At 36.9% G+C, this 13562-nt stretch overlaps 2 protein-coding genes across 2 annotated transcripts in view; one reads left to right on the forward strand and one right to left on the reverse strand.

Annotated features, from left to right (window-relative positions):
• The window catches only part of LOC112053346 (hemicentin-1-like), a 248203-nt gene that overhangs the window by 214735 nt on the left and 19906 nt on the right, over positions 1 to 13562 (reverse strand). The window lies entirely within an intron of this gene.
• On the forward strand, positions 11684 to 12490 carry LOC128198185 (uncharacterized). Its single transcript, XM_052882165.1, has one exon. The coding sequence runs from the start codon at positions 11684 to 11686 to the stop codon at positions 12488 to 12490; it is 807 nt and encodes a 268-aa protein (XP_052738125.1).

A 13562-nucleotide genomic window follows, 5' to 3' on the forward strand; every position in this document is an offset into this window, starting at 1 on the left:
TTTACGTATATATTATATTATATTTATATATATATATATATATATATATATATATATATATTTTTAATTATTTATATATATATAATTACATATAATGTATTGCACCTTCCCGCTCTTTCTTCGCAAGTTCTCTCGTCAGGGGTTGCCTGGTAGAGATTACTTGTAGTAATAAGGCCGCCTTTGCATGCTAAGTTTAATTTATGTTTTTAATGTTTCAATTTATAATTGTATTTTTGTGTGCAATAAAGTATTTCTTCTTCTTCATATTCAAAATTCGAAATTTTATCTTGTTGCTCAAGATCTCAAAAAGGTGAAGATTGAACCCAAAACACCCATTCAATTAATAATCAAAGCATAATTAGCCAAAGACAAAAGATAACAAAATGTAACGCATACATAATTATTCTTTTAAACTCATAAGTCACGAACAATGAGTTAAGTCACACAAAATACAACTTTATACGTCACATTATCAAAAATTCATGCACAACGAACAAAAAGCTTCCAGTGTGCCCGTAACGAAATACCTATTTAAAATAATAAAATATTTCATAGATGAAAATCGTCCCTATATTTTACATAATAAAGCCGAAAATATGGCACATACACATCTTATCAAATTAATAATGAAAAATAATAGGGCATTTGCGGACGGCAGCTGCGACACACGATAACCGGCTTTATGGTTTAGAGAATAAGAGCTTTTGTTGCGTGTTAACGAAATATAAGTATATCATTTTCAGTAGAGGCCATAGTTTGGAGTACAGAGCAGTTAAGATTGTACGATAAGGTTTTAATATGAGCCGGAAGTACCAGGGCCGAGCCGAACAGGCCACTGAAGGAATAGCGCAATTTGTTTGGTTTTTAAACGAAACTTTTTAGGATTCCGTACACAAACGATAAAACGAGACCCTATCACTAAGACTCCGTTGTCCGTCCCTCCGTTTGTCTGTATCTCACGAACCATGACAGTTGAAAGTTGAAATTTTCACAGATGATGTATTTTTGTTGCTACTGCTATAACTACAAATGCTAATGAAAATCAAGTTTAAAAACTATAACCCGACTACGTAAAAATAGAGTTCTAAAAAGTTCGAAACAAGAAAATATTTCGGATAGAAATTAGGAAATGCATAGGTACAAAAATTATCATGATATAATCATGATCACACCTACTATATACCTACTTACTACCTACTATATACTGATTATGACTAATGGAAACACCTCCATTAAATATAAGTAAACGGTAGGTATATAATAGGTGCGACCACGGCTCTACCATGAGTATGAGTAGTTTAGATACATACATACATACATACATACATGGACTGTCAAAATCATTACCCTTACTTTTGACTTCGCTGTAATCGGGTGAAAAACAGAATAAAATAAATATTTAAAGAAGCTTCCATACAAAACACATGATTTTAATTCAATTTCATTCTAGTGAGTTGACGAGTAATAGAGACGTATGGAAAAGATTGACATATTTTTCCGACCCCACTTAAGTGGGATAAGGGTAAGGAGATGATGATAAAAGTACAGTATCACTGCACTAAAAGCATCAGATTTTACGGAACCCATCCTGCGCGAGTCCAACTCGCACTTGACCGGTTTTTTTCTGGTCATTAGGTGGTCGTGGTCGGCAAAGGTAATCGAGGCTACCATTTACACGGTGATAATAGTCTGATTGTACCTTTCCTTATCATGTTGTGGTATCTATGTCTAGAGGTCAATTTGATTCAGTGAAATAAATAAGTGTTCAAGTTTTTAAAATTCGAACACTTTCTAACTTAAATATTCAAAATATAAAAACTGTGTGCCTAGTGGGAGTTTTCAATATTTTCATACTGTTACCATCGCGTTGACGTAAACGCGAATTTATATGTAATTTAAACAGTTGTGCAGTAGTGCCACTAAATGGCGCTGTTTTAATTCCTTAGAAATTCGCGTTTACGTTAACGCGAGAGTAACAGTATCAAACTGTCACTAGGCCCACTGTTAACGTAGAACTTCACCGATCTCCAATATAATGTTAAATTTCAGTTTTTGGCCTCACCAAAAACTCGATATAGATCAGGAGCTACGAGGTTTTGCGTGTACATAATTCGAGGACCGCATTCTGATTACCGTTACCGTTCTGTTTTGAACTCTAAAAAGCATGCATTCTGCATGTTACCAGGAGGTTCGTTGGTCCATCATTTTGTTATACTCTACCCCCTTTTGTGTCAAGGGTATGTACTGAACAAATGGTTTGTATCAGTCTTATTGCTTGTTTCATTAAGATTTTTATCACGAAATTATCACACTAATTATAGCTTATCTAAGAAAAAAACACAAGAAAGCATTTTTTTAAAACGTATCATATTACGAAGAAGATCATGACATATTTCACGTTTTTTATATTTTTGGTCATAAACAGATCAAACATCGAAGTTACTTGTTGGTACAAGTATTGATCGATGTGTCCATTAAATAGAAACACATTTATGGTATGGGCTATAGAAAATTGTACAAAACACATTAACTGTAATCTTTATTAGAACAGTCCGCGTTACGCAATACAAACAACGTCACAGCGAGTATATTATCCGAGTCGGTACGAATGTAATTTGGAAATGAAAAATGACTTTCGGGAACGGTCGCACGGCCCGTAGGAGTAGGCCATGAATATTTTGCACGGTTTAATGCGAAACTCATATGTTTGCGTGAATTCCAAATAAAATTGCCGCCGTATGTGTAGATATTTATGCGTGTAAAGGTGACATTATTTAACCTAGTTGTGTACACATAGTAAATTTTTTCATAGATTTCCAGTCAACATTGATTAGAACTTGGCTGGATGTAGCCTCTGGTCTAACAGAGAGCCAAGGCTCACTCTATAGGAGAAAGAATTTGTATTTAGACATTATTTTCTATTCGATGACAAGTTAGCCCTTGACCGCGATTTCACTTGATGTTAGTGACTATGCAGTTTAAACAGTTACAAATTCACCTGTTCCGATACTCAAAAAAATATTTTAAGCGACATATAGCTGAATTTCAGAGGCTAAATAGTGAAACACTTAGCACACGCTGTCTTCACACATACAATACACACACCTATTTTTTCTTTTTCTTTAATGTATTTTCAAATTTGGTTTATTATAATGTTCTAAATATGGAAAATCTGTAATTGGCTGTAACATATAGGAAATATTGTTTAATTTTATTCTTGGTAACGCTGTTAATTTTTCTTAACAATAAATAAATAAAATGGAGGCAAATCAACTTGGACGTACAATTATATTCTACCCACATCTTTCACGGTTTCTACGCGGCAACGTACTGGTATGCTAAATTACTCACCGCTACGTCTATGTCGGTAACTGAGAACTAATAATATTATGACATCTGAGCCAATTTAGAAAAAAATCCTGACTAGAACTGAGCCACATAAAATAACCACTGAAACAACAGGTAGTTTTACAACAATGGTATTATAGGACATATTGTAATTAACCTCGTTAATGTTAGGACAATATAAAAAATATGTAATCACGTTAGTCGCTGTATGCACGATCACCGTCCCAACTGACACATCACTCACGCTGAGTGAAAACACTTTGGGGATCACTGAACGCGTGTTATTTGTTCCCCTTTTTCATGTACTCTTATTTAAAAAACCTTTACTAATCCATCCATTTACATCCAGTACACACATTAAAGTGACAGTTGGAACAAATAGATGGACCGAAAGCCCGCAATAGTGAGATATACTTCATTTTAGATTTAGAGCCGTGATAGCCTAATGGATATGACCTACGCCTCACCGATTTCGGAGGGTGTGAATTCGAATCCGGACCGGGGCATGCACCTCCAACTTTTCAGTTTTATGCATTTTAAGAAATTAAATTTCACGTGCCTCAAACGGTGAAGGAAAAACATCGTGAGGAAACCTGCATACCAGAGAATTTTCTTAATTCTCTGCGTGTGTGAAGTCTGCCAATTCGCATTAGGCCAGCGTGGTAGACTATTTGGCCTAACCCCTCATTCTGAGAGGAGATTCGAGCTCAGCAGTGAGCTGAATATGGGTTGATAATGATGATGAATGATGACTTCATTTTAGGAAGGATGATGTCAGCTCTTGCTCCTACCAATATTAGGTAAGCATGGTAGCCAATTATGCAGTTTGAACCGTGATAGCTTTAGAATAAAAATATATTAGATAGTTGAGGATTGAAAGGGGAGGCTAGTACTAATCACTCTTTTCTACAGCCAACTTTATCTCCAGCGAATCCGTGTGACTCGCTTGATGTCAGTCCACCTGGTGGGGGTTCGTCCAACACTGCGCTTTGTAGTGCGGCGCCATTCCAGTACCTTGCTGCCCCAACATCCATCGGCTCTTCGAACTGCGTGCCTCGCCCATTGACGCTTCAGCTTCGCGACACGTTGGTGACTTCCATTAATAACTGACTAGTTTTTATAATGCAGAGGCCTGTCAATGGTCCGAAAAGCTAGCACTGTGACGAATAACCCACCTATAGAGGTAATAATTGGACAAAAACCTTTTAATAACAGTTAATTAAATGTTTCGTTGAATTGATACATAATACCTATTATATTATTAACGCAGTTATTTAATTTGTCAGCACAAGCTAGTGGGTCACCGCAACATTATTGACACACCACAAAGCATTTTAAAATGATTGTCACCTAAATTGCCTTATATTAATAATAAATAATTTAATGTTAAAAATAACGGATTATTTAATTTAACACTACTTCTTATTTTTACTGTTGCAAGCTTTTATCTGAATTATTATTTTATCTTTATGAATGAGGAGATCCGCAGACGAACCCAAGTCACTAACATAGCTCAGCAAGTCGGGAAACTGAAGTGACATTGTCACCGCAAGAAGTGACATTGCCACCATTTGAAGTGACAAGGCCACATTGTACGAAGAGCCGATGGACGTTGGGGTCCCAATTGCTGGAATGGCGACCCTACACCGGTAAGTGCTGTTTTGGTCTACCCTCCCACTAGGTGGATCTAGGAAATCAAGCGGGTTGCAGGGAGCCACCGGATGCTGGTAGCTTCCGTTTCCGCTTTCCGTCCTTCCGTTGGTAGGTGGAAGTCCATGCAAGAGGTCCTTTCTTCAGCAGTGGACGTCCATCGGCTGTTAATGATGATGATGAAGAAGCTTATTTCGTTCGTCTTTGAATTTAAAATTTGCAGACGCGTTAGTGTTCATTTACACGAGCGGCAGCTGCTACCGACGACTGCAGTCGACTGTCGTTGGCTGCCGCCGAGACGTCGCTAACTGCAGTCATCGACTGCCGCCGAGACGTCGCTAACTGCAGTCATCGACTGCCGCCGAGACGTCGCCGACTGCAGTCGACTGCGGTCGTCGGTAGCATATGCCGCTTGTGTAAATGAACCCTTAGATGTTGCTGCATCAATGTTATATTTCAGCTCCATTGGTTAAAGACATCTGTTTAAAAATTGAGTTGCAAGATTCCACCTGAATATATTATCCCCGTATTCCGACGGGAACTACGCGGGTGAAACCACGCGGCATTAGCTAGTATTAGGTACATTGCAATTTAACGTAATTCACGCGTGTGTGCGTGAATTACGTTACTTATGGGAAAAATATGTTATAAAGTGACGTTTGTTTTTTTCAGTACTTATTTTAAACTACCAGTTTAAATATAATTTAGTGTTTTTTTTTTGAAACGTTAATCAAGCGAAAATGTGATCTGTTTATAACCGAAAAATCTCGTATACTCTAAGCGGTCCAAAGCTTGCTTTATTTACACACTATGCCGCCTGTTCCCATAGAAAATGTATAAACTGCGCCCCGGCCGTCAACAACTAAGCCAACACGGGCCCGACAAAGCCTTTCAGCTTATCTACTTTAAGCCTTAACTCAGTTATTCGACATGACTTAAATCTTATGGCTTTACAAAACCACAGATTAACTTTCACCGGGAGCTGATGACGTAATCTCGGTTTTGTTGTTAATATTAAATCTGTCTGCGATTAAATTTGTAACTTGGACAATTATCTTTGTATAGGTATACACGTCTATATAGAAATAAATACGGATTATGAAGAGGAGTAAGGAATGCAATAACTTAATGATTTCTTTACAGCTCAACAAAGGGCTTTGTGATTTCAAACAATTGTTTTACTGGCAAGATCTGTCCACAGTTTTTGTTAAGAAATCTTTTATTAATATTTTTATTATCAATAAGTATTTTCTCTCCATAAGAGTATTACAATTCTATTTTTCTTTAGACTCGCATACTTGATTTGTATGACATATTCTTTTATACCAACATGATTTTAACACTATTTTAAAAGTAAAAATTATTCAGTCACTTGAATTTCAATATTTATCGATTAAATAGCAAAATGAACAAATAATATTAATTAATTAAAGCTGGGCATATACGCACGTGTTTTTACGTAGGTACGAGAAAAACGCAAACGTCCCGAAATCCCAATCGCAAATAATGTGTGCTTTCAAGGCTGTTAATAATATGCTTATAAAAATTTTAATAAAAAAAATACAACCGACTTCAAAACCTAAAAACGTACCCACTAAACTAAAAAGCGAAAAATAACATCATAATATGTTCTACCTGCTGATCAGTATGAAGGCGGTGCTAAGCCGGTGATGTATTAATTCAAGCCATGTGAGCATATCTTATAGATTTAGATTTTGCAGACAGTGTTGTTTCATGTGGTCCTGTCAGAAATGGCTTAAATTAAGACAACACCGGCTAAGCACCGACTTCATACTGATCAGCAGGTAGAACATATTATGATGTTATTTTTCGCTTTTTAGTTTAGTGGGTACGTTTTTAGGTTTTGAAGTCGGTTGTATTTTTTTTATTAAAATTTTTATTATTTTTCAATTTTTAGTGTAAAATTTCATCTCAAACGAATACATCAGACGCCTAATGACAGTCACAACCCATCTTGGTACAAAATTCTCAGCAATACAAATTAATCAAGCCCAAGCACAAGGTAGCTACCGTAAACCGTCAAGGGGTTCCCTTCATTGACCTTGGTCTTCATCATCAGACCCCTAATAACAGACACAACTCATCTAGGTAGAAAGTTCTCAGCAATACGAATTAATCAAGGCCAAACACAAGGTAGTTAATGTAAACTGTTAAGGAGTTCCCTTAATTGTCCTTGGTCTTCATCACCAAACCCCTAAATGACAGTCACCACCTATCTGTGTGGAAAGTTCTCATTAATACAAATTAATCAAGCCCAAACACAAGGTAACTGCTGTAAATCGCCAAGGAGTTCCCTCGTCTGTTTTATGACTCCATCATCAGATCGATTTTAAACCTTCATAATTTTGTATTTCTTAAAGGTACTAAATGGAAAAGTTTACGAACACACTAGACACCCATATAATTTTCGAAAGTTCCCCTCCATTTCTCCAGGATTCCATCATCAGATCTTGTCATGATGGCAATGGGACCAAATGGGGACTATACCGTTTCAAACAAAAAAAGAATTTTTGAAATCGGTCCAGGCGTCTTTGAGTAATCGGTGTACATACATAAAAAAAAAAAAAAAAAAAAAAAAAAAAAAAAAAAAAAAAAAAAAATACCGACCGAATTGAGAACCTCCTCCTTTTTGAAGTCGGTTAAAAAACTACTGCGGGTGTTCCACTAAAAACACAATTTTACTACCTAGGAAAATAAAGTAATAAATCCTCTCGACTAACGGTCACATCAGCCAATGAGACTAGACTACGCGGGAGATAACGTGAGTATTATAGTGCACAAGTGAATGAGTAAACACAAGTGCAGAACTTATTCACTCTTATACTCCGATGGGACATGACCTTAAAAAGATCAGGGATAAATTGTGCTTATCAAGACACGGGGCATACTACCAACAGTAATCTCAACTTGAAGTTGTTATTAACATTTTTCTTGAGAGAAATTAATGAACCAGTCAAACCCAGAATAGAGTCATAACTGTCAGTGGCCGAAAAAATATTACCGCACTTTTCCTTCATCTTTTTTAAGTAATATATCCTTATATGATACAGGGAAAAGACGTCATAAAGCTCTTAAAGCCTTGAAATATGTAACGCAAAGGTCAAGAAAAATATAACTAAATTACATTACAGCGAGTACGTTCCCGTGTAATACGTAAATTGGAGAAGAAATACACAGCAAAAAGCTTTTTTTCGCCGCAAAACTTTTTCTTCGTACGGCCCGACCTTCATAAATGGTTAAACGTAAACTATAACTTTCAACATTAATCAACTGCCTAAAGTATTAAAGGATCCCCAACAAACTTTGCAATAACCGGTACCAGCTTAACGTGTTAAGACCCGCAGGTGGTGGGACCCATATAATGATAATATATTATTATATTTTACGAGGCATTTGGGGTCGTGTTTATCAATTTATACTCTAGTAACATCGAATCTACGAGTGTATACTATGGAGATTTCCCCTCAGTTAAACGTATTCTTCGACCAACACCTTAAGAAGCTTTCGCTTAACTGTTTGATCAAGAGTCGGATACAGAAGGCAGTGATTCTTGAGACGGCGCGTATTGTGAGGAGGTTCCTCACTCTGGAGTCCTGACCACCGGTTGCTTGGGCACTCAAATGTCCCGCAGCGGGAGTGTTGATTTTTTTAATAAATTTTTAATAGTATTTTGTATTTTAAATTTATATTGACATTGTTAAAAATTAAAAAAAAAAGAACTAACAAATAAATGAGAGAATAAAAATATTTAATATATAAAATTCATATTGGCTATAACTCACTTATCCCATAGATTGGTTTTCATTCAAAACATGGCGTATAATAATAAATCGCACGGTTTTAAACATATGAAGGGTCGTTTTTCACGAAATCCTTTTTGTTTTAACCACGAAACTAAGCTCGAAAAATTTGTACGGAAATATTTTACGTCGAAACGTTTTTCACGTACAATACCGTTCAATTCGTGCGTACACAAACTATACCGTATTCAAGCTTACTGACTTTAGTTCAAACAAAATATTATAATGTAGACGTACTCGTACTATTATAAATATATATTTTTTTTTTAATACTTGCCATATCTTTTAAATATGACCAATATTTCCGTTCCCATATAAGTAGTCAGGAAAAACTGTATTAGGAGTGTGTACGAAAAAATACCAACGGGGCGGGGATCGAACCACCACCCCTTGGTGATAAGTCCGAGCGCTCTTACCGTTGAGCTATTGAGGCTACAATAGCCTGCTGGACTAGAAAATCAAAAACTTTAACCAATACATACCTACATAATCATCTATACCTACATATAAACAAAATTGTTATAGTCTATCTGTGATTTCAAACTGAATGTGTTGTCTTATGTGTAATAATTTATTAAACTATACTTAAACACAAAAAAAAACTTTATAAAAATAATTTACTTATTTATTTTTATTTTATAATTACTTTGTTGCACAAAAAAGAAAAATAACAAAAAACACAACAATTTTAGGGGCAAAAGGCTCAAAATTGTTAACTGTCTTTGTTTTGATTTACGGGTTTTCTTTTGTAAAACTGATAATATACTATACATATATAACACTGGTGCGTTTACCAGTTTGGTTGTCAAGGCGTTACCAGGTTGCAAAAGTTGACAAGTTTAGATTTCATACTAATTTAATTTTTTTTTAAATTACAAATAATCATCATCAACACTCACTGTTGAGCACGAGTCTCCTGTAATAATGAGAAGGGTTCGGCCGTAGGGTTCGGAAGTCCACCACGCTGGACAAATGCCGATTGGCAGACTTCACACACGTAGAGAATTAAGAAAAATCCAAGGTCTGCAGATTTACTCACGATGTTTTTTTCTTTACCGTTTGAGAACATGTAATATTTTATTTCTTAAAACGCACACAACTGAAAAGTTGGAGGTGCAAGCCCCGGCCCGGATTGAAACCCACGCCCTCCAAGTCGAAGGCAGATGTCATATCCACTAGGCAATCAAAAAGCTTGTTATGTGTTAAACCTTTATGAGTGAGTACGTCAGTAGTCCATTAAAGTGAGAATTGAACACTTAGGATTTGAATTCTCTTGACCGAATGTATTAAGGCTTCTACTGAATTTACAAGTGGCATTTAGCTAAATATAAGTCCGCGGTGGAAATGTTTCTCCATCAAAATTTTCCGTGCCGATTTTTCCAGCTTAGTTGCGTGGTAAACAAAGGGATTTCGTGAAAAACGACCTTTCATCTGTTTAAAACCGAACCATTTATTATTAAGCTATATTTTACAGAAACGCCTGTTTTGGATATTGTTAAGCGTTTAATGGTTTATAATTTAACAATTTGCCCAAAAAGGTACCAATCATTATCCACATCCGCCTCTGGTTTCGTTGGCAGTAATTTATGGATGGTATTTATATAGTACTTGGTTTAAAAATAAATTAAGTGATAATATTTACGATTCTATTAAACCGTCAGTTCCGGCCACTATCTGTTGTGAAACAACAAATAAATTTCAGAGGATAAAATACTCGACCACAATAACCTTATTAATAACATTTTATCCTCTGAGTAAAGGTACAATGACGTAAAACGTCATTTCATAACATGTCAAAATAAATAGACAAGAAAACAAGGTGACAGACGTCAATTCATATAAAACGTCACACACACATTAGGAACAGACCTCATCAACGACGGACTCATAAACCTACATATCAAATTCTGCAACATCATCCATATATTCAAGAATAGAATCAAGAAGAAGCAAGAAAACCGAAGAAAGAAACCTGCACCTATAAAATATTATAGTCAGTATTCAACAAGTGGTCCTTCGAGTAAAGAAAAATCTTCGATTTTCAAGCAAATTCAAGATTCGAAAATTGGAAAACCAACGGTCTTCTATGCCGGCCTTTCTTCAGAACAGTGAGTCCGTTCCGATTTTATCTTATCCTGTCCTACTATCCTCCTAATCTTCTATTTAAGATTGCCTTATTTGCGATAGATAGGTCGCTTATTTCGGCGTAATACAAAATACTCGAACAAAATTTAAAAAAAAAACGGTCATATTTTTGAATATTCATCACTTCGTTCATTTATTCATAGTCGTACTTCAATACACGTAGTAAACTTATTTTCAATAATAATTAAGTTTCTTAGGTCGTAAATTGACCTTAAGGGACAACAGTGTGTTTTTGCCCTTAGTCGCCCGCGGTCACGGTCAAGGTCATCGCCACCGGTGTCGCGTCTTTATTTACTAAGATTTATACATTTAAAATCAGTGAATTGACTACTATTAGTGCATATTTAACGTTTTAAATCCATATAAATAAAAATGTGTGATGCAAAAATCAAAGTGTGGTGGTCACACACACATAGATTGTAAATGAAAATGCTACTTAAGCATTTTCGTAATTATGACGAAGTCTATACGGGCGGTTTGTCGCCAGTCGTTACCTAACCGTTGTAACTGATAGTCAATATAAGTGTTTTATCAGTGGAGCCTACTATTATTTATCACCCATAACCGCTACCCGGGACACGACATACCTTACTCAAACCCAAATATATAAGTATCCAAATAGTACTAAAGTGGTACAAAAGTGGTGACCCGACTCGGTTTTATTAGCGGTTATTTTGCACGGGTAGCAACACGTAACGACTCACACATTGGAATTTAAAATGGCTCAACCAGAGGTGTCAGTTTCCGGCGTGTCTGTATCGGCGAGAATTCCTGAATTTTGGACGGATTTGCCGCGACACTGGTTCATACAGGCGGAGGCAGTGCTACACCCGCAGAAGATGTCTGACGAGGCAAAATTTCAGTTTGTCATATCGAAATTAGGAAAAGACGTTATACAACAAGTGACAGACATATTAGTCAAACAGCCGGAAAATGGTAAATATGATACATTAAAAACAAGATTACTTGACATTTATGAGGAGTCAGAAAATAGAAAGGTACAAAAATTGATATCTGAAATGGAGCTTGGCGACCAGAAGCCATCGCAGTTGCTGAGGAAAATGCAAGAGCTGGCAAGTGGCAAAGTTACAGATGAAACCCTTACCATCCTTTGGCAAAACCATTTGCCGGGATGGGTGAGAGGAATACTCACGGCATCAGGTTTAAGCGATATTAACGCTTTGGCCAGAATGGCAGACAAGGTGACAGAAAATGCAATGCCTATACAGGGGGTGGCCGCAGTACGGAGTGCAAGGAGTGATTCTCCAGATGTCATAGCGGAGATCCACAAGCTGGGCGAACGACTAAGAAAAATTGAAAATTCCCAGCGTAGCGGTGGGAGAAGCCGATCACGGTCACACGGCGCGCCACGTACGCGCATCACTAGCGGTAGCAGGAAGAGGACACCGGCAGATCCAGACTGGCTTTGCTACTACCACTATAAGTTTAGAGCCCGAGCACACAAATGTGTTCAACCGTGTACGTGGAAGACATCGAACCAACCTACTGGCAGTGCGGAAAACTAGCTTCGGTCCTGTCTGCGGCGGGAGGCTGTGACCCATCGATAAATTACCGCTTGTGTATAACTGACGAAAACAGTAAATTACGGTTTTTAATAGATAGTGGTGCTAATGTGTCGGTGTTACCCCGGTGGGCAGTGCGCGAGAAAAATAGAGCGTGCGAGGACTATAGACTGTATGCCGCGAACGGTACACCTATTAAGACATTTGGGTTGCATAGTTTAGTATTAAATTTAAAGTTAAGGAGAGCATTTCGGTGGACATTTATAGTTGCTGACGTTAGACAGCCTATAATAGGAGCCGATTTTTTAACTAAGTATAAGTTAGTGGTAGATTTTAGTAAACGGAAACTAGTGGATCAGGTAACAAATTTTAATGTTATTGCTAGTATGTCACAGTGCATGGAAAGTTCAATAACTACAATTCATAATCAACACCCACATTATAGTTTGTTAGCTAAATATCCAGATTTAACTAAACCGGTATCTTTTAAGGAAGTTCCTAAGCATAGCGTTTGTCATCACATCGAGACGAACGGTCCGCCTGTTCAATGTCGAGCAAGACCGTTACCGCCAGACCGATACGCTAAGGCTAAAGAGGAATTTCGGTTAATGTGTGAAATGGGAATATGCAGACCCAGTAAAAGCGCGTGGGCAAGCCCTCTGCATATAGTGCTTAAAAAAAATGGGCAGATAAGGCCATGTGGTGACTATAGGCGCTTAAATGCTATTACTAAGCCCGATAGTTACCCTATACCCAGGTTACGCGATTTCACGTACTTACTCGCTGGTAAGAAAATTTTTTCACGGTTAGATATAAACAGAGCTTACAATTGCATACCAGTTAACGAGATGGACATTGAAAAGACGTCTGTGTCAACCCCTTTCGGGGCTTTCGAGTTCATCAGACTTCCTTTTGGCCTTCGAAATGCTGGCCAAAGTTTTCAGCGTTTTATGTGTCATAGCGTACTCCCAGACTTAGATTTTTTATTCGTGTATATAGATGATATAATAATTGCAAGTAACAACGTCGACGAGCATAGAAAACATTTAGAGGAAGTATTTAGTCGCTTAGAGAA

Source organism: Bicyclus anynana, chromosome 6, assembly GCF_947172395.1.
Source record: "Bicyclus anynana chromosome 6, ilBicAnyn1.1, whole genome shotgun sequence".
Taxonomy (NCBI): Eukaryota; Metazoa; Arthropoda; class Insecta; order Lepidoptera; family Nymphalidae; genus Bicyclus; species Bicyclus anynana.